This window comes from Physcomitrium patens, chromosome 21 (genome assembly GCF_059467195.1).
Source record: "Physcomitrium patens ecotype Gransden chromosome 21, ASM5946719v1, whole genome shotgun sequence".
In the NCBI taxonomy this organism is placed as follows: Eukaryota; Viridiplantae; Streptophyta; class Bryopsida; order Funariales; family Funariaceae; genus Physcomitrium; species Physcomitrium patens.
In genome coordinates, this window is record NC_143430.1 from 8,061,590 (window position 1) to 8,083,464 (window position 21,875).

The 21,875-nt window shown below is 35.6% G+C and overlaps 3 protein-coding genes and 1 long non-coding RNA gene across 6 annotated transcripts; 1 reads left to right on the forward strand and 3 right to left on the reverse strand.

Annotated features, from left to right (window-relative positions):
- The first annotated feature begins 1,610 nt into the window (after positions 1 to 1,610).
- LOC112274577 (uncharacterized) lies at positions 1,611 to 5,682 on the forward strand. 2 transcript variants are annotated; one of them, XM_024504246.3, is made up of 8 exons: positions 1,611 to 1,975; positions 2,393 to 2,617; positions 2,726 to 2,997; positions 3,541 to 3,944; positions 4,115 to 4,240; positions 4,517 to 4,702; positions 4,865 to 5,002; positions 5,340 to 5,682. In XM_024504246.3, the coding sequence occupies exons 1-8, from the start codon at positions 1,839 to 1,841 to the stop codon at positions 5,568 to 5,570; spliced, it is 1,719 nt and encodes a 572-aa protein (XP_024360014.1). In that variant the 5' UTR covers positions 1,611 to 1,838; the 3' UTR covers positions 5,571 to 5,682. The 2 variants fall into 2 exon arrangements, with proteins under 2 accessions (XP_024360014.1, XP_024360015.1); XM_024504247.3 differs by having other exon boundaries at positions 1,617 to 1,975; positions 2,365 to 2,617.
- A 3,870-nt stretch (positions 5,683 to 9,552) lies between these two features.
- On the reverse strand, positions 9,553 to 12,402 carry LOC112274328 (serine--glyoxylate aminotransferase). The gene is made up of 5 exons (XM_024503734.3): positions 12,109 to 12,402; positions 11,157 to 11,441; positions 10,415 to 10,784; positions 10,080 to 10,290; positions 9,553 to 9,904 (listed from the first exon to the last, which is right to left on the reverse strand). The coding sequence occupies exons 1-5, from the start codon at positions 12,311 to 12,313 to the stop codon at positions 9,767 to 9,769; spliced, it is 1,209 nt and encodes a 402-aa protein (XP_024359502.1). The 5' UTR covers positions 12,314 to 12,402; the 3' UTR covers positions 9,553 to 9,766.
- A 10-nt stretch (positions 12,403 to 12,412) lies between these two features.
- On the reverse strand, positions 12,413 to 14,329 carry LOC149986742 (uncharacterized). Of its 2 annotated transcripts, none has more exons than XM_090245591.1 (3): positions 13,049 to 14,315; positions 12,701 to 12,863; positions 12,413 to 12,554 (listed from the first exon to the last, which is right to left on the reverse strand). In XM_090245591.1, exons 1-3 carry the CDS (start codon positions 13,179 to 13,181, stop codon positions 12,443 to 12,445), a joined length of 408 nt encoding a protein of 135 aa, XP_090101717.1. In that variant the 5' UTR covers positions 13,182 to 14,315; the 3' UTR covers positions 12,413 to 12,442. The 2 variants fall into 2 exon arrangements, with proteins under 2 accessions (XP_090101717.1, XP_090101718.1); XM_090245592.1 differs by having other exon boundaries at positions 12,445 to 12,587; positions 13,049 to 14,329.
- Positions 14,330 to 14,805: 476 nt separating this feature from the next.
- Positions 14,806 to 18,203, reverse strand: LOC141044707 (uncharacterized). The gene is made up of 4 exons (XR_012216373.2): positions 17,025 to 18,203; positions 16,832 to 16,878; positions 16,241 to 16,362; positions 14,806 to 15,903 (listed from the first exon to the last, which is right to left on the reverse strand). It is a non-coding gene; the product is annotated as an uncharacterized LOC141044707 (long non-coding RNA).
- Positions 18,204 to 21,875: the final 3,672 nt, after the last annotated feature.

The window sequence follows — 21,875 nt, forward strand, 5'->3', positions numbered from 1 at the left end:
TTCGTCACCTGGGCCATATCCCGATTCCCTACTCCTTCCCCACCTGCTCCACGTCTCCATAACCACTCCCTCCCTCAAAACGGAGCTTTTATTGGCTGCAAATAGGCACATCGTGGAACTATATTTTATAGTTATTCTTATTTACTATTATATAATATTATCTTGCACGTTTTATGTTAAATTTGGAGCTTCTTAGTACCTTCAGTGATGATTCGATATCCGTAATAACGTTCAATTTGGTCATGTTTTGGAAAGAGAGAATGTTGTTTCGGTGATTTATATGACAGGATATATTTGTTTTCAAGAGTGATTTCGGTTTTGAAAAAAATCAAAAATCAAAAACAACAACGACAACTACAAGTCATGGAATTGTTTTTGGGGAAAAAATATTTGTAAACATGTTAAATATAACAAAGTCTACACAAATCATAATGGCTCGTGAATGAGCTTATGCATTTTAATCTTGAAGTACTGTTCTCAAATCAATGAATGTTTTCATGTATTTCACAAATTTAGGATTTAATTTGATTAAACTATCCAAACAAATATATTTATTATAATCATTAAATTGAATTGTGAAAATCCGAGTGTTAACTAGTTAAAAACATGAAAATCCATCAACAATTTAAAAAATAAAAAATAAAAAACTGAACTAAACAAGATAAAATAGATCTCTAGAAAAATTCAAATCAGACATTGATTTTGAATAGAACTGCCGAATATTTTTGTTACCTGCCTCACATCTTACACAATGGAACGAGCCATGTGCACAATTGACATGGAATTTATTAAGGTGTAGTCATAAAAGCAAAAGAAAAAATTACAGTAGATGGTTAAGATATACAAACATCAACTTATAAAATAAACTTAACGAGCCATAGACTACAAATACACAATGGCATGATTAAAGTGGTTTGTTTTAAATAAACTAATTTTACCATTTTCGATTTGTTTTAGAAGCTAGTTGAATATATTCTTTTATCAATTCAAAAATAGTAAAAAGAAACAGAAAAATAACTATTGATTTGGCATGCTCACAAGGTACGTGCTCTATCATTAATTTATTTTTCGAAAAATAAAAAATGGTGAGATTGGAATATAATATATATATTCCAATCTCACCATATATATATATATATATATATATATATATTAGTTGGGAAATTTCCCCATAAAATAATGGAAGAAAAAATTATAGTTGCAACGTAATGAAACAAACTAATTTATCATGATTGTAGAGAAACATCCCATAAAACCAAAGGAAATGTAATAAAATGTACTTATTCCACAATAAAAACATTTACAAGTATAATAAGTTTATGCAATTGGTCTTGGAAATCTATTCAAATGTTGTAAGGATGATTGAAAAAATTTGAGAAATTTTCATGATCCAAAAAATATTAATTTCATGACAATTATGTTAGATTCACATATATGGCCTGCATGTTCAGACTTACAGTATCATCCATCATTCATCCACACGTCATCGAATTTCATCCGATACATCCAACATCCATCCACGATGAATCGAGATATCATCCATCCATCTCATCCGTGGAAGTGACCCAAGCTTAAACCCCAGTGACGAACTACTATGGCGATTTTAGGGTTTAAGGTCCGAGAGTGTGCCACTCGTTGCTGCCAATCGATCATCTGAATTGTGCATCATGGTCGAGAATTGTGACACCAGATTGCTCAAGTGGAAAAACTTTAACGGTCGGTGTTGTTCATAATGAAGATTAACTGTTGCAGTGTCTCGGGAATGATTTTTTCTGTCTAGGGTAGGGAAGGAAGTGGGATGTGGAGAAGACTGGGATTGCGCACAATTGGTAAGGAAGATGGGAAAGCTGAGCGCTGCTGCCGGCGGGGCTGGGAAGCGGGCTTTGAAGCGCCTCCTTGAGCCCCCGATCGACACACTTTCCAAGGTTTTGCTGGTTGGCAGGCCCAATGTGGGGAAGTCGGCTTTGTTCAACAGGTGTGTAGTTTGTAGAAGCTCTTGACTAGTGCGTAGAGCACAAATTCAGATGTGTGGTGTGTTGTTGTTTTCTTTCAGTTTTATTTACATTCAAAGAAATTTTCCTTAAGCTTCGATGTCATTACGTTCAAGTGATCTGCCCGAATTTTTTTGATGCTCATGGATTCCCTTGTGGCTTTCGTTAGTTTTGGTTAGTTCAGATTTTGGGTGACTGAGTTAAGAAGTGGAGTGAGTTGAGCATTCTTAGGTGATTGGAATGCGTAGTGATTGGACTTAATCAGGTTAGTTGAGGAGTGAAGGTGGGGGAGTATTATTAGGTTGTTACATGAACCTTACATTGAGCTTCAAAGATGCTTGATTTTGATGTGATTTTTCATGCACGACCACAGGCTGATTCAATGCTTGGATCAACGATAGGTTGACGAAGAGGCGGGAAGCGCTTGTTTACAACACCCCAGACAGCCATGTCACGCGCGATGTGCGGGAGGGCGTGGCAAAGCTGGGGGACATGCGGTTTCGCGTCATGGACACTGCAGGGCTGGAGACAGATGCCGAGGCGGCCAGTGTCTTGTACAGGACTGCGGGCCTCACGGCTGCAGCACTTCGGAATTGTCAAATTGCGCTTTTTCTTGTTGATGGCAGGTTGTTCAATTCCTAATTTTCTTGAGAGAGGAGCATACTTTGTGTCGAATTTTTTTCAACCTGTAGAATGTTATGAAGAATTTAAGTTGATTGCGAATTTATGAACAGATCTGGGGTTCAGCCGCTGGATGCTGAAGTTGGAAAGTGGCTCCGCAAGCTTGCGCCAAACGTGCGTGTGAAGGTCCTCCTCAATAAAGCTGAAGGAATGCATGATGATGCCAGTGGCTCACTTATGGCAGCCATGGGGGAGGCCTACAGTTTAGGTTTTGGCACACCTGTAGCTATCTCTGCAGAGTCTGGACTGGGCTTAGCAGATTTGTATGAAGATTTGCGGCCGTGGGTGGAAACAGCCCAGGAAGCGTTGTTGGCTAAACGAGCAGGTATCATCACTACCCTCATTATTTTGTGGGCAGTTTTGGTGCGCTAATAAATTTTCATTGATGGTAGTTTAATGATAACATTTCTTTGATAATATTATTCCGAAGTAAGCATGGCAGTTTTCTTTTGTCGAGACTTTATTCTACCACGTACGTGATACTTACGGCTGCCTTACACCTTGTCCACTACTGAAAAGGTTTTAGCCCAGGGCATGCGTATTTTTGGCAAGGATAGCAGAACATGAAATTAGATGGTTTTAAATAAGTAAATACATAGATAAATAAAGAACATATAAAGACATATTTTTCTCCATCTTCTTAGTACTCGTGAAAGTGAAGACTGTTTTTAAATTGTTTATATAAAAAAATATTATTTTGTAGTCTATGTGGATTCTGTACTACTTTCTCATCCGTCAATTTTTTGGAACCCCGGCTGAAGCTCAAAGCTTCTAAATCCAGAAGACACATCTCAACTTCTTTTACCATGCGTAATATTAGATTGTGGTATCCATGTCCAAATCTAATCTTGCTTGTTACGGTTATCAGCGGCAAATTTGCGTGAAGAAGAATCTGCTGCTGTAGAAACTGAATTGGAATTTCGAGTAGATGAACCTGCTGGAAGTGGGCTAGAGAACGAGCTCAGTTATAAAGGAGAGCTTTCATCTTTGGAAGACATCTCTATCAATAGCGAAGTAAGACTTTCTCTTGGTGACACTGACGAATTTGAAACCAAGTTGAATTTGAACGAAGAGAACGAGGCATTGATGAGTGAAGCCGAGTTGAAGAGGGTGCCAATGCAGTTGGCAATAGCCGGGCGTCCTAATGTTGGCAAATCTACACTTCTTAATTCACTATTAATGGAAGAACGTGTGTTGACTGGGCCGGAGCCTGGATTGACTCGTGATTCTATTAGAGTAGAATTTGAGTACGAAAACCAGAAGATTTTCCTTGTGAGTTTGTTTCTCCGATTTTCCTGTTATTTTTGTAGTTTTGCACCGTTTTCACACGCTTTTTTTTAATATTTTCTTTCCTTTTCTTCCTTCACACCATTTCTGTAAGTTCACAGTTAAGTTTGGTTCAATTTCATCATGTTTATTACATGGGGATTGGCGCTTGGCAGGTTGATACTGCAGGTTGGATGCAGCGAAAGAAGTTGAAAGAGGGGCCTGCTGCTTTGAGTGCAATGAATGCGCGTCGCAACGTTCAACGAGCCCACGTCGTTACACTTGTTTTGGATGCTCAAGAGGTACTTTTCAACAACAGACATCAATGGCTGACACACGCTCTTAAATATTCGCGTAATTTTAGCTGAGAATCTCAAAGATTGGTTCTTTCAAATAAAGGCCACTACAAAATGTGGTTAAAAATCGTGCTCAATGTAGGAATCACATTTATACAACTTTCTGCTGTCTACTTCTATCAAGCACTACTATACTATCAGACTATAAGAATGCTGTTTATTTCGATCTAGGTTCCCAATTCAAGCTTGGTTTTGACTTTGGGAACTGGGCTCTACATGCAGATCGCTGAGACTAAGAGAAGCATGCGGCATACGGAAGCTGCCCTTGCTCAGTGGGTGGTTCAAGAAGGTAGAGGCCTCGTTGTTGTGGTTAATAAAATGGATTTGCTGGCGGGAAGTGAGCATGCTCGGTTAAGATCACTTGTCATGAAAGCTGTTCCTGAAGAAATAACGAAACTCTTACCACAGGTGCCAGCCCATCTTACGTTGCTGATGTTCATTCCTATGAATATTGCCTTTTGATTTCAAGTCATAGAACAATTCCGAGAATATATTTTAACTTTGCATTTCATTTTTACGTATTTTTTTAATCCATTTATGAACGTATGAGTATTACATTGTATGTGATAGGTTACGGGAGTACCTATCGTATTTGTATCTGCGCTCGAGGGTAAGGGGCGGGCTGCTGTAATGCGACATGTGAATGAAAGTTATAGGCTGTGGTGTGTGCGGCTGCCAACAGCGAAACTCAATCGTTGGATTCGCAAGGTAAGTTAACTTTCGGTGATTTTGCTGATCTTGACCTGAACTATCTTTAACCAGTTTCTCATGACTGCTAATACACAAATCTGATTCACTGCTGAAAGCAATGCAGTCTACTGTCGAAGATGCCGCGTTGATTGATCCCGAAACTTTCGAAAACTATTGCTTACAATTCGCAAATTTCAACGTGATCTTTTCTTCTAGACCCTTCTAGTCATTTGAACTAATGTCCCTGATAAACCTATTCCAGCCTAATTTTCCATATTAATTCTAGATTGGATTGTTCGTATACCCAGGCATGACTGATCTATTTATTATTGACAAGGGGATGTACATTCTGCAGGTCATGAGTCGGCATCCGAAAGGTGGTGAGGGTCATGGAGCTAAAGTGAGGTACATAACTCAAGTTAAGGCTCGGCCGCCAACATTTGTTGTATTTGTGAGTGGGCAAGGCAAGCTTGACGACACTGAACTTCGATTCATTGCTTCTGCTCTTCGAGAAGATTTTGGCCTAGTAGGAATTCCTATTCGTGTATTTCAACGGTGTAGTAAAGATCAGCGTACCGTCGAATAGAGAAACCTGTAATTGGGTGAATGGTTGAGTAGATGGTTTACGTTTTTGCACTAATATTCTTGAATGCTTGTCTCAATAAATAAAACGAACAATCAAAGAGTGTTCATGTCAATTTGAATGCGAGGTAATCGATCTAGTTCAGGAAATTGTGATCTTGGAACTGCTTGCCAAAAGGCTGGTGTGTTGACCAATGCGCAGATTATACGCCAGTTTAACCATTTTTTCACGTAGAGCATGCTGCCAGCTCCCAGTTCTGAGTGCCATGACCTAGTACTGAATCTTTGACTATTCATTTACTACCAATGATAAAAAAAAAGGCATATTTCATCGCCCCAAACTCTATTTGTGCGTAACTGAATCGTAACATTACTGCATTGGTCGAGTTGTCATGGAGTTTAGATGTTGAGATTTATTATTGCAGAATAATCAAATCAAGTTACTGTGCACATGTTAATAAAATTAATGACGAATTCGTATTATATGTATTTGTGTTTATAAATAAATAAATAAATAAATATATATATATATATATATATACACACACATAATCAATGATAACGTGGTAGAGTCAAATGAAGAGCGGGGTTTTTTATATCAGTTAATTTCATAAATCAAACAAGATTGAAATAGTAGATTATGTTATCATGTTGCATACATGTGCGTGTAGATATGAATATAATGTTTTGCAAAGGTATGTGTGATGTCTACAGGCACTGATTCTTGACTCACTCGGTAGCATAAAGTTATTCATTTTAAGTGCGTTGGTCCATGTTTTCATGTTAAGGAACTCGTATTGGTTCTTCTAGGAGCTGAACAAATAATACTCATGAGAAAAATTTATTAATCACTAATTGCCCATGGCTTCTTTAAATAAAATTGGTAAATATTGAGAGAAATAACATTGAATATCTCAAATAAAAGATAATTTATTTTTATTTTTATAACACAATAAATAAAAAAAAAATCATCTTTTGATATTCAAAATTTTATACAAAGTTGAGTAATTCTAATGTTGTATCAAAAAATCATCTTCATTACTATCAATCATGAGTTTCACCTAATTAAAATGTCATGGTTTGTAACTTGAATAATAATTTTATAGCACGAATTCACATTAGATTTTTTTTATTTTCAACTTGTAAAACATGTTAAGTTTAACATAATATAAATAGTCAAATTAATTAATCTATTGTTTCACAGAAGTATGCATAATTTTTTATACGTAAGTGTAGCTAAAATATATATATATATATATATATATATATAATGTTAAATTGTCTTATTGGTACTTTAAACAAATCTCAAAATGGTTTCAAGACTTGATTAATTCTTTAGGTTTGGCTATTGATTTGTTGACATAATATAAGACCAAGTTAAATGTCTACATTTTATATTTTAACTAATTTTTTTAATAGTTGGAGACAAATCTTAGTTTTTAGAAAATGATATACTATTAATGTAACAAACTATGGTAAAAGTATATATTATCTGTAAACAATCAAGTTGCTTATATACCAATGTAGCAAAGAATAAAATATGTCATCTTTGTTGATCACTTTTTTTATTACAAAGATGCAATTAAATAAAGTTAATAAAATTAAACTTATGCAAAAATTTCTTCAAAAATAAAACTTTATAACAAAGCTAAAATATACAATGATAGGAACGTTATTTTAATGCAATATTAAAACTAAAATCATACATATGTATTATATGATAAGATTTTATTTATTTATTAATTTTTTGTTGATGTTTTTGAATATTTAATGCCACCAAAAATCTTAATTACCAAATCCAAATATCTTGTTTAATTCATAATTTTCATCAATGTTAGAATCTCATTGTAATTGCATAATTAAAAGAATAATTTTTTCTTTTAAAAATATATAATTATTTATAAAAAAATAAAAATACTATCTTATTATTCAACTTGTCAATTAATTTTTTTTGTTATAATTTAAATAATATTTTATTTTATTTTATTATAAATTGAATTAATAAATGATAAGTACATTGATAATATTATTGCATAAGAATAAAATCTCTTAAGTTTTTAATAAATAATTCTTGTAAAACACACCAAAAACCATCACTAAAAATTATAGTATTATATATATATATATATATATATATATAATATCATTAATAATAAAAATTGAGTGATTTGGTACAATTCTTCCTTCAAAGTTGAAAGCAATCCAGAAATTTAGATACAAGTATCTAAATTCTTTAGCTTTCTACAAATGCAAATGATAAAGTTTTTTAACAAAATAGTCACTATTGTACAACTTGTTGCAATTGAAGTTGGTATATTGAATAGCAAGAACATCAAAGAAGAAATTGCCAAATTTCCTAAAAAATATTTGTTATAAAGCTTTCTTATTTCAAGGAGATGTAGCAAAGATACCAAAAATATTAAAAACAAAGTACAAATTTTATTAAAAAAATAAGACGTGGTTCTTGTCACCATCTTTTCCTAATGTTCATGTCTCCTCTTTCTTGGAATTTTAAAAATTTAGTGAGTGATAGCAAATTAGTTACTTTGGTTCAAAACTAATTCATTAAGAGCTACAAATCTTAGAACTTGATACCAAACAAAAGAGCCTCTAAAGTTAACATGGAAGTCCATGAAGTAAGTCACAACATTAAGCAATATATGAATTTATGCACAAGATGAACACATATACAACTCATTTGCTATAAATCACAATACTAAAATATGTATTATACAATTTTGATCATACCCACTTATACATATCTGCAACTTAGGGAATATAAGACACAACTACAACTTGAAATTAGCATTAATATGTTCTAAGCTATGAATAACCAAAGTTTCAAAACCAATGTTGATGATTTGATATCACATATTTATATGCAAAAGTTGTGTAAATTCCAATAATTCCTAAAATAAAGTCAGAAATTCACAAAAAACGGGACATTCATGGTTTAGCTTGAAGATTCTGAATGAAGGAACCAAACAATTTTACTTTGTTTCTAGTTCAGGACATACCTGCATCAGATTGTTTTCTTGTGCTCCGGATGAAACAATAGATTGGGTTTAATACGTGAATAGCAGAGTTTAGTTTCAATTCATTCAAGCGAAGGCACTCTTCAAAATTCACTTGAAAAGTTCTGAAGAGTGCACTACAAACTGGTTGAATTCCAAGTAATGCCCTGCTCAGAGTCAACGACGAATATCCATAAAAACATGGTGTCATTTGAGCTTCGTAGTATGAGTAGATTGAGGTCTTCACCGACAACACTTGTAAAAATATCATTTGGAAGTCTGTCAACTTCGTCTTTTCGATTGAATCCTTTCAACAATATCACTGTTTGTTAACCTTCCTGCAAAATATTACCCAGTGTGGCATCAGACCACGAAAATTCTGATAGGTGGGTGTTTTTTTTGTTGCGTTTACTGCATATGTATTTCGAAACTCAACACCCGTTTGTCCATTACTTCAAAATAGAAATAAAGGTAACGTTCAAATATTTAAACTTTAGTTGTGGCTTCTTAATGACAGGACAGCGTTACTTTCGACTGCAGCAAGTCAGCAGTCTTTAATAAATCTGGAGATTAAAGTATGTCCACATTTTCGGGAGACACATGGAATGGAAGTGTCCACTATGAAGGAGAAGCTTATCCACAGACAACTTTCTGGCACGCACGGAGTCACTCCTATCCTACGAGATAAGTTTTTTCTTACAATTGTTGGTTAAATTAGACTGTCCGAGAGCTCTTGACCATCTACGGGAAACTTAAATCCGAGGTGGACATTGAATTTCACATGAATGTGTGGTCGAGAATGTCTGACATCGATAGTGTGTTTGATGATAGTGTTTAATCGGTTGTTAGGGAGTGAAGTATTTAGGATGATACATACTATTCAGGTTCGTATTAATCCCAGTATACTCAATACACGTTTGAAACTGTAAATGCAGTTTACAACAAGTTTTGGAAATTATCCAGCGGGCTGTGTTCAGGGAGTAGAATTGATCGTTTATACAAATGGGATACCAATACATTTGGTAAGCAATGTAATCTAGTGCCAAAGTATTAGTTAAGGCGATTGTACACAACACTTCAACAACTCAACAGACACCCTTCTGGACTTTCTAAAATATTACATTGACGGCCACAGACTCTGGTGTATCCAGACATTTCTAACATCATCAAATGCCGGGGTAGCTGCTCATATACGAGACACAATCAAGGGCGTCTTCTTTGCGAGATGAGCCTGAGCTGCAGCTACACCGCTTCCTAGGGTGACTGGGTATCCAACCTCCATCAGGCACAACTCAACTCCTGCCAAGGCTCCGAGCAATTGCAACTGCACACAGGCGAAATTCGTAAATTTACATTAGCAATTGATACAAATGGAAAAGTAAGACACAATTTCGCAAATATTGTACGAGGGAGTCTGGAAACAATTCGTGGAAATATTTCATGGAGGCTCTGAATAAGCAGATTGTAGCGCAACGCACCCATGTCCTTAGCAAACATACCTCGTTAACATTTCCAAGGTGTCCTATACGGAAAACCTTCCCTGCAACTTTGTTCAAGCCAACTCCGAGGCTCAAATTGTACTTCTTGTATGCAATCTTGACAATGTCGTTGCTGTTGATCCATGAAGGCACAACAACTGCGGTAACGGTATCACTTTTCCACTTGGGATCCTTGGTGCACAGAGTGAGGCCCCAGGCCCTAACAGCTTGCCTGCAAAACAGAATGATCCTCATCGATTAAGCCGGCGCTAAATCCCCAGATGCCGTAGAATTTCTGTAGTCACTGAGCCAGAGAGTGATCTTTGCAAGATTGTAAAACAAGTACACAATTTTACCTGGTTGCTTCAGCAAGACGACAGTGCCTGGCAATGACGTTGTCGAGTCCCTCCTCATTGAGAATCATGTCCAAAGAGGCTCTGAGTCCGTAGAGCATCTGGCTCGACGGAGTGTAAGGCCAATAAGTTCCCGCTTCGTAAAACTTCAAGTAATCACCCCAATCGAAAAACACGCGGGTTGACTTGGATCTTTTCGCAGCTTCAAGAGCCTTGGGGCTTGCGCAAACAATACCAAGGCCAGTGGGAAGTGACAAAGCTTTCTGGGACCCAGTAAGAGCGACATCCACTCTCCAGTCGTCCATACGGAAATCAATTGCACCAATTGAAGATACTCCGTCCACCAACAACAACGCTGGGTGGTTTGCCTCATCTGAAACAATCACCACATGTGATTTGCGACAGAATCAGTCATGGTGTTTCGGGAATGCAATTTAAGAAAACCCTTAAGTCTAAATAAGAAGGAGCAGTTGGACGTTGCAACCTAGTTCAAATCCTTTTAAATAGGCATCTCCTTCATTCTACATATTCGAACCTTCTTGCAAATTCTACTCGCTGCGTTAAATCAATTATAAAGGTTCTAGAATATGGCAAACCTGGCTGAATAATGATAATTAATATGCTTTTATGTCTAACGCATACTACACATATTCTCACTGACCTCTCCGACTCTAAACCTTGAATTCGCTCACAAAAACATTCTTCACAAAGTTAGTTCCGGATACAATAAGAGGAGAGCGTTTACCGAGCACTCTGCGTACAGCACCGATGTCGTTCGTGACTCCGGTGGAGGTCTCATTGTGCACCACGCAGACAGCCTTCACAGAGTGCGAACGATCAGATACCAGCTTCTGTTTCAAGACATCCAGATCGATTCCCGCACCCCACTCACAGTCAACTACGTCCACATCGAAGTTGTATCGTTGCATTTGGTCAATCCAGAGAAGGCTGAATTGTCCCAGCCGGAAGGAGATGATCTTGTCCCCGGGTGACAGTGTGTTCGTCAAGGCACTCTCCCATGCTCCAGTACCTGACACGAAAAATTCGATCAACCCATATCCGTAAGAGTCGATGCAGGACGACAACGAAACTTTCAAAAATTATCACAGTAACACGACACAATTTTTGCGTTTCTGAGGGACATGTCTATGTTCCTGTTCCTGTTTCATCGATTGGAGGGGTACTAGACCAGTCAGAACCCCCCCCCCCCCCGAAGCAACATTATCACAAAATTCCAAATTCTTGTAACTCGAATTGAGACTCAGTTAAGACACTGAAGCGAATAAGAATGGTCCATTATAGTGCAGCGAGGAATCGGACGACCATGTATCTCTGTATAACAATAGACCCGTTTAACTTGCGAAGAAAACAACATAAGCAGTAGCCGAAAAGTTCTAATTAGTCAATTTTCACTCATGGCAAACGCTAGAACCTTCAGTACTGAAAAGACAATCATTCCAAAAAAAAACAGAGAACCTAAACAAAACAAAAGAGGACCGAAGAGCGTCTGAAACACATCCCGGATGATAGCTACAGCCTCCGACGCGATTTTGGAGAACGACAGTCACTACCTCGGGGACAAATTCGACTCAGATGTTCACGGAATTCTGCTCCTGCAGCAACTACAGGACGAGGATGACAAACACAGAGAGAGCCAAACCATGTTGGGATCCAACCGAGCAGCGAATTGATCATACCTGTGGTAGGAAAAATGAAGGAAGTTGCAGTTTTGGTGCGGAAGATCTCTTTCACATCGTCAATGACGGATTTGGAGAGCTTGGGGAAAGCGGGGGAGCGGTGATCCTCGTTGCTGCGGTTCATAGCCCGCAGAATGGGCTCGGGAACATTGGTAGGGCCTGGAACAAACAAATGGTTCCTCCCCGGCGCAGGGTAGTACTCCATGACTGCTCAGGCACCACCACCACCAGCTCGTGCAAGATCTATCAGCTGCGAGTCCGACTGCGAACAACGCCAAGAGGAATGGAGCTGTGAAGGTGATGGATGAGCTGCAATTGAAGGAAGTGGTAGAGGTTAAATTAAGAGGGCCAACGCGAGGCTGAGAATGTGGGGTGACGGGGAGCCCAGGATTGTGGGATGGGGGTTCTCTCTGGGGATGCTGATGAAAGCTCCACGGCAGCCCGAGCTTCATCCAGGATAAGGGGCCTTTATCAATTCTCTGAACAATGGACCAGAAAAATAGGAGGATAAAATCCAAAGAAAATTCGTAAAATGGGTCAGTAAATTAAACAACCCTCAGAAAACAATCTTTCCTCGTAGAGACACACTCACGTTTTCGGGAAATTGGTTCCGCGCAGCCCCTGACTCTGAAAATCCTGCATTCTGCTGTCAATTTTGAGGAGAAACGATCTCCTCACGAGGACTCGTTTGGTAAGAGTCCGTGTTGACTCTCTAATCCGAGAACCATCGATTTTCCTTCTCATGTAATTAGCATCTTTTCGAAAAAAACACACACACAACAAAACAAAACAAATCTCAAGGGTTTGTGAAATGGGTGGTAAATCAGATGTGGACGAGGTGTAAGATAAGAATTGGAAGGGTAGTTAAGTAATCAAAATTAGCTTTCTGCGGCTCAGAAACTCCAGCGAAGATGACATTTTGAAGCCTGTGGTGGCGCACCCAGTTCCGAAACGCTTGTTGCATGGCTGATTGAGCGGCCACCCTTCCAAGACGGCAAATAAATCTCGCGTTTCTCGTGTCGCACATTCCTCGATGCTGATTGACCCCATCCTTCCAAATACCGTTCTTCCATGACAGCAACAAACAGTTCTGTTCCACAGCATCATAACTTCGAAACCCACCTCGAAGAATGAAAGGTTTCGCAGAGTGCGGTCCAAGCTTTCTCTGCTGCTGCTGCTGCTGCTGCAAGTTCCTTTGCTGAACAGGACCAGAATCAGATCCAGCTTCCATTCATGCAAGAACGTTGAAATTTTTACCCAATTTTCAAAATTTAGAGTTTATCCATCAACGCAGCCCTTATGCTTGCAGCTTAAATTTGGGTGTGGACGGTGCTCGGCTCACTTGCATTTCATTCCCTCCACAAGCAGTTTGTTGGTTGATTTGTTGTTTAGTAAGTGCTATTTGTGTGTCTTGTCTAGTGTACAGACAAGGATTGCTAACTTAGTTAGTGATGTTGGAATAGTGGATGGGCAAAGTGGTTTGGATGTTTGACATGTGATTCACATTCAATTGTGAGCCATTGAGAGATTTGATAATGCAAGAATGATCTTTTGGATATATATTGGATTGGATTTGTATAGTAAAGACGTGTAAATGGTGTGAGTCAATGATTTTAGCAAGTATTAGTTGTTGGGTTTCTTTTTTCCTTTATTTTGGTTCATTTTTATTCAAAAAAGTAATAAAAAAGCTGTGAATTACACTCATGACCACCTAATCACTTTCATTCAAAAAAATGTATTTGGTTATAAACTTTTAATGATTGGTTACTTTGTTCAAAATTAATTAAATAGTGATTGTTTGCAAAAAGCTAATATACATTGTACAAATAGGTTTTAGATTATTTATAGAAGATGATGGAAGCTATTAAAGAATTTTTTATATATATAGAATTCAAAAATATCAAAAAAGTTGATGATTGAGATGTCATATCTTTAAAACCATGCAATATCTTCATTTTTTGTATTAGCCCAAAACTTTCATTAAGTATATTTTATCAAATTGTATATGTTTTGTATTCATTTTATTATTTATTCAATTTTTTATTTTACCAAAACTTAGAGAATATATAATAAAAGTAACATGCTACTAAAATTTTGGATGTTGAATAAATATACTAATATTTAATTTAAACCTAAAGATGTAGTTTAAAAACTATGTTTATATGGTTTAAACATAAAAAAATTAAAAATAATCTTAAATTATTAAAATTATTAACACTATGAAATTTTCATAAAAAACTATTAAATCAAGAACTATGAAATAATATCATTCTAAAAAAAACAATCACATTATGTTGTTAAAGTCTGAAAAAAATTATATTTGAATATTTATATAAATATGAAATTTGAATATTAACAAAGTTGTGTATATCAATAGTTTTATCAAAAAGTGTTGTTCTCCAAAATTTATAACTATTATCCTACTATTCTTTTTCATCTTACAAAAATGACCATTGGTTTCCATTCATTTATGAATACCTTATGAGAATAATCACTATTGTATTTATGCACAAAAAATAATAACTTTAATACAATCAAATCCTTACAAGTAGAAGCTAGAATTCTTCTTCTTTAGATCTTTTACTTATTATACATATTTTAAGCTATTGCTATCTTTTTTCCTAATTAAAATTTATTTTTGTAGAAAAATATTATTTTTTATTATTTTACATTCTTTCAAATTATTCTAGTTAAAATTTGAAGATATCTTATTTTTAGAAAAGTATATTTTTTTGGTGATTAAAGTATATTTTTTTGGTGATTAAATTATATTTCATGTTTTAAAAAGTAAAAAATAAAGACTAAAAAATAAAATATTTAAATTTTTAAGTATTTAAAAAATATATATATAAGCATTTTTTAATTTATAAAAATATGTAACTATTTATCACATTTCAAAATATATAGTTTCCATAAGAAATAGCAATAGATAACATAAATTTCATGTTTTTTTTAAGACATGTTAAAATATCTAATTAAATATATTATAATTTTAATGTACATTTTTTGTATTTATATTTATTATGTAGCATTTTATTTCTAAAAAAATCATTGGAATATACAAAGAACAAGCAATCCCTCATAGTACCATTCAAGGTTTTTGGCATTTAATACAATATACAACAAAATAAAATATAACTTGTGATTGGGCAAATCTACAGTATCAAATGTTGAAAGTGGTAGTAATTGAGTAAACTACGGTAACTCAGTCATGATGATTCTAATAAATATAATACAAAACTTATAAGATACAAAAAAAATTAAATTAAATTAAATTAAAAATTAAAAAAATAAAAAACTTCTTGTGTATATATACATATATATTTATTTATATATTTATATATTTACTTATTTTGTACATAAATTCCGAATCCTTTTGCATGACAGATAGCGAAGGAACAGCCTTCGCACATAGAACTGAAACAATGCATGGAAGATAACATGACGTCCAAGAAGGCTCTTCGTCCATGGCAGATGAATAATTACAAACTACAATTCAGAAAATCACTCACATCGAATCCTGGCAACAACGGCGTAGAACACTGAAATAATGCAAGTGAAAAGATGAGTGGTTTTCCAGAGATCAGTGACATGGTGCAAATGGAAAAGATGGACAGGAGGGAGAAACTCAAATGAACCTGCAAGCCCCATCGCTTCAAACTTGATAAGGTCAAGATTTTACCTGAAATAGTGGACATTATTGACAACTCGGACTCTCCACATCTGTCTCCGTTACCCGACCCAAGTACTCATTCTATCGAAAGAATTTACATCGTAATGAGAAAACAAGAAATGCTGCAGGACAGCGAGGTTAATAAATCAAGTCCACTCATTCATTGCAAAGCTAGTCCAGGAAATCACCCAATTCTTGCACTGGCCATAAGAAACAGTCAAATTGTAAAACTTGTAGCACAAAATGGATTTGAGGGAGGGTCATCAAAAGCTCTCATATGTTTCACACATCATAACTCTCCATACTCTAGCGTCACACGGAAAGACTCATATGACCTTTGGAAAATCAATTTACACAGCTGATAGTTTTGAGAAACACGAAGTTGATCCGACTGAGAAGGAAGCACTGTAAACGCAGATTTGAAAAAGGTGAACTGTACAGGCTCCAGGATCACTTTACCTACAAACGACTGAACAATTCTGCCGTCATAATGATTTCAGGGTTGAGGGTAAGCCAGAAGAAGGTTCATAAAGTCCAGATGAAGACGACAAGGTATCGGACTCGGCAGAGTGGCTCGACTCCTGCGGCAGACACGGTACAACAAATACATGTTACGATCCACCAAGTGACACAGACGAATATATTATCTCCTTTTAAACTTTTTCTCAAATCTTGTTTCGGTGACCAGAACAAAACTTCCCTTTCTCATCTTTCTGTGGCGACATCAACATACTAATACTTATCGATTTTACAAGACAAAATGAAGAAAAGAAGATTCAAAAGTTAAGTATGAATAAGACTAATACTGCTTTTAAACTCAAAGCGAAATTACTAAGCAAAGTATGAATTGAGGCAGCACCACAAGAGTATTCCAGAAAAAAGTTGTGTCACATCGACCGAGATTCATCTGAAAAAATCTCAAAAAAAAAAAAAACAAAACAAAACAAAACAAAACTGCACCTGATCAGGTGGCGCAACTATTTCATGATTTAATAAGGGATTCAATAATAATTTGTGCCCAAAAAATGCGAAAAAATCAACAAAAGTTACCACTGCCGCAGCATGAGAATGTCTAGCATAGTCTACCATGCTCCACACTGAAAACCGAGACCAGAAATGTTAGTGCAGATCGTCACAATCGGAGGCTATATTCTAGTTTATCAATCAGGTAGAGGAGTGCCACGCTCCAGATTGTTTTTTTTTATTTTCACAGCGTAATTCCGGAAATCTCTCTCAATCTTACGATTGAAGTGCTCATTTGGATTGTTGACAGAAACAATGTCTGGCTCATCATGAAACCTACGACGCCAGCTGAACTCCTTTCGACTTTTCAACTCTATCTTCCATTTTCTTTCACCATCCCATCAATGTTTCTCCCCGGTATCATAAGTTGCTGAACAACATCGGAAGTAATACAGATAATCAGTTCTTCTCAACAAATATTAACATGTATCCATTGCGAAAGTTCACATGCATCGACCGTTGTCAACGATACTGATTAAAAGCAATGAAATAGATGGAGTCCAAGAGAGAAATCAAGTTCCATACATGGAAAAGCTCGGGGAAAATAAAAGCTTCAAATCACTAAACAGAATGCTACTTGTGGTAATTACAGGCCTAATAATGAAATTATTTTTTTTTATTGAAAACTGCCACAAAAAACCCAAACGATTGTCCCAAAATGAAAGTTAACATCGAGATTCCTCTTCATTTCGGCGTATCCTCGAAATTTGATTAAACGCTCTGGCTCCAAAACATGACACAACATGCGAAAGGTAAAATAACTGCACCAATTAAAACGGTGAAGGCAACTGCATTATCGCGCACCATCTCGTGATAGTACATGCCAAAAGGCCGAAATAAACCCACATTATTTCTAAACTCAAAGTAACCCACATTTGTAACTGCAAAAAACAGAGTGGAGCAGAATTTAGGTGAACCCATGTGATTAAAACCGACTTGAATGTAGAGTACCCCGAATTAAAGCGAGCTACTATGAAACGTCAGAAATCCTTGTTAAGACAAGAAAAAGTGCAGCAGCAACAGCAGAATCCATACACAACTCTAATGCCGTGCACTAAAACCCTAAATATGAAGAATTTTCCAGCATCCTACTAACTTGCAAAATTTTCGAACATGATATGAATGCTAAGAAAATTGCCGCACAACAAAGGAAAGCGTAAAGAAAAAAAAAAAGAAAAGAAAAACAGTTAAAATTACAATCAATTTGCAAACAATTCGGAGCAATTAGGAACCTGATATGAATCCTACGACAATTGTTGTCTTTTTTCTTTTCTTTTCTTACAATCTTTTTGTTTGTATTTTTTTGTCAAAATAGTTATATTTATAACATATACAATGGTTTATTTTTGGATGCTTGCAATATTCTTAGATCATCAAGTACCAATTGTTATGTTTAAAATAAAAGTTGAGATCTTTAAATGACACAAATAAATTAAGAAGAGAAAAAAAAAATATATATATATATATATATATATAAGAAATGAATTGAAAAAAATTAAAAATATCATCAGATTTTAAAATCTCTAAAATATATGATACAAATACATGGATATTCTTATTTCATTTTTTGTATACAGTACCATCTAAACTATGTAAAACCTTGTAGAAGAGTTTCTATGAGTTACATAATTTTTTTTAAATCTAACAAGTTTTGTATGAATATTTGTAAAAGATTGCAAAAGATTTTGGATTGTTTTAAAAACCTATAGAAGTATTTAGAAATCTAAGAGAGGTTCTTAGAAACATTTTTAAATTATTAAAAAAAAAAAACTAAAAAAACTAAAAAAACTAAAACTAAATCCAATAAGAGAATTTAAAGAATTTTCACAACTTTTAAGGATTTATAAAAATTAAAAAAAATATCTATAGAAGAATTTAAGAATGTCTTCAAATAAACTAAAAGATACTAGAGGTCAAAATCTATAATATTTATGTTATAAACTTTGGTTTACATTAATTCTACACAATTATATATCACGGCCATAATCATGTAAGCTAATAATTACATATAGAAATAGGTAGAAGTAAGTAAAAATAGATAAAAGTAAGCTAATTCTATAATATTTAATATAGAAGCTTCCTAGAAACTTCCTAGACGCTGCTTTGACTTCATAGGTGTCTTTAATTGACTTTTTGGATTAGAAACGTGGTCAACAAGTTGGCCATGTGCCACACATGTTGTTAGCTTGAAGATCAAGCTAACTATGTGGCCCACACGTAGAAAAACTTGCCTTGTAAGTCAAGGCATGTGTCCTACAAAGTCAACACATATTTGAGGTCCTATAGAACGTCGCCACGTAGCCCCTAGTTATATAGTATATATAGAGACAAGAGTGAAGGCTTCTTCACTCTTGTGAACTCCTTTCTTGCTTCTAGTCCAGGTTCAAGAGTCTTTAGTTTCTTGTCTTGTGGCAATAGCCATTCCAGTTTCCTTTTAATATACCTACTTGTTTATATTTTGACTTATTGTATCGAGATAGCCTTTTTGTGTATATTTTCCCTCATCGAGTCTTTGTCCTTGACAGATTGACAAGAGTACACTTACAATATCAGAGCTTTATTTTTCTTGAGTGAGAGTGGATTACCCCTTTCTCTTGACAAGACATAAGCGTATTAGAAGTTTGCGGATTACCCACTTCTAAACTGATATTGTTCTTAGTATCTTCTTTGTTATCAAGTCTTTCTTTTCTTTTGACTTGAGCAGTATCAAACAAATTTTTCTTCTTAGTGTCATTATGGCAGAGCTTGTTGAAATGAAGAGTGCAATGGCACAAATGCAAGAGCAAATGAGGGAGTTAATGCTTGCGATGCATCAACTCAATTCACCAACACATGAAAGAACAAGAATAGCAGAAAGTGGAGATATAGAGATGATCGGAGCTGCTTCAACATCTACAACAAATCACGTTCCTTCTCCAATTGTACAACACCTTATAAGCACTAGAGAACCAAGAATTGCCTTACCCGAGAAATTTGATGGTACGAGATCTAAGTTTCGAGGGTTCATCAATCAAGTACAATTGGCAATTGAACTTCAACCGCAAAGCTATCCAACTCCAAGATCACAAGTCAGGTTTATTGGCACTCTACTTTCTGGTTCTGCATTATCATGGTTTTCGTCTTTTCTTGAACAACGAAATCCAATATTAGACAATTTGGAAGCTTTTTTGGTGGAGTTTCGATCTATGTATGGTGAACACGATGCAACTCGTGTTGCAACAAATAAGATCCGAATTCTGCGACAAGGAAATCGCTTAGTAATAGTGTATGCTTCACAATTTCGACAACTTGCAATTGACATCAAGTGGGATGATGCTGCACTCATTAGTCAATTTCTTTATGGATTGCAATATGAAGTAAAGAAATTGATGCTCAACTTACCTGATCCTCAAACTTTGAGTCAAGCAATCGATTTTGCGGTAAAATATGATAATCGACTTTTCGAATTTCGATCTGAGAATCATTCACGGGAACCTCAACGTTAGTACTCAATGGCAACATCAACATCTTTGCCAAACGTACATTCGGAAGTAGAAGACATGCAAATTGACGCGGTACGTTTTAAATCCTTAACTGAGCAAGAAAAGATTCGTCGTCGTCAAGAAAGATTATGTTTATATTGCGGAGAACTTAAGCACACTACTCAACATTGTCCAAAGAAACGATGCAACTATAAAATGAGGGGTACGACGGTCAAAGAAGACAACATGTCGGAAAACGGATTCGTCCAGCTACAATAGGGACCGTGCAGCTGGAACCTTGTACAATTCCTAATGAAGGTCCTATCCTCTCCTCAGAACCCTCTCCTTGTTTTATAATAGACTTATATTTAGGACCTAAGAATTACAAAGCCTCTGCTTTATTAGATTCGGGAGCCTCAACATGTTTTTTAGATGAACAATTTGTTAAAAGTCATAAAATACCCTTTGTACAGAAACCTAAACCAGTACATGTAGAAGTCATAGATGGTCGTCCCTTGTCTTCTGGAGATGTCACTCATGAAACTCATCCTATAAAAGTAACAATAGACGGTCATGATAGCTACATAGCTTTTAACATAATTAAATCCCCATCCAATCCAGTTATTTTAGGTTTATCCTGACTAGAAAAATATAACCCTCGAATAGATTGGAATTCGCGTAAACTTGATTTTTCCCAGAGCGTTATTAATAGTTCTACTAACCAAGTAAAAAATTATAAGTCTAGTACAATAAAACCCGTACTGATAGGTGCAAAAGCATTTATATACGCAGCAAAAGAAGGATCAACTTTTGCTATTTATGCTGTACCTATTTTTGAAAACGTAAAGACTTCAAGTGGCATTCCAAGTCAATATCAGGAGTATCAAGACGTTTTTGAGAAAAAGAATATAGATATTCTTTCTGAGCATCGTCCATATGATTGTTCAATCGACCTCAAGGAAGGAACTCAGCCACCATTTGGACCAATTTACAGTTTATCGCAAGATGAGATGGCTGAACTCAAGACATATATTGACGAGAATTTAGCGAAGAATTTCATATGCCATTCAAAATCTCCAGCAAGAGCTCCAATTCTATTCGTAAAGAAAAAAGATGGATCTTTACGAATGTGTGTTGATTATCGAGGACTCAACAAGATCACAATCAAGAACAGGTATCCATTACCTTTAATATCAGGACTCCTTGACCAGTTGAATTAAGCTAAGATCTATACAAAAATAGATCTAAGAGGAGCATATAATCTAGTACGGATCAAAGAAGGAGATGAATGGAAGACTGCGTTTCAAACCAGGTATGGACATTTCAAATATAATATCATGCCCTTTGGACTCACGAATGCACCAGCTGCTTTTCAACATCTCATGAATGATGTATTTCGTGAATTCTTAGACAATTTTGTCGTCTGCTATCTAGACGATATCTTGATCTATTCTAAGAACGTCGAAGAACATGAAATACATGTTCGTCAAGTATTACAAAAACTTAGAGATGCAGGATTGTACGCCAAGATGAAAAAGTGTATATTTCACACTACTCAAGTTGACTTTTTAGGATACATCATTTCAAATGATGGTCTCATGATGGATTCT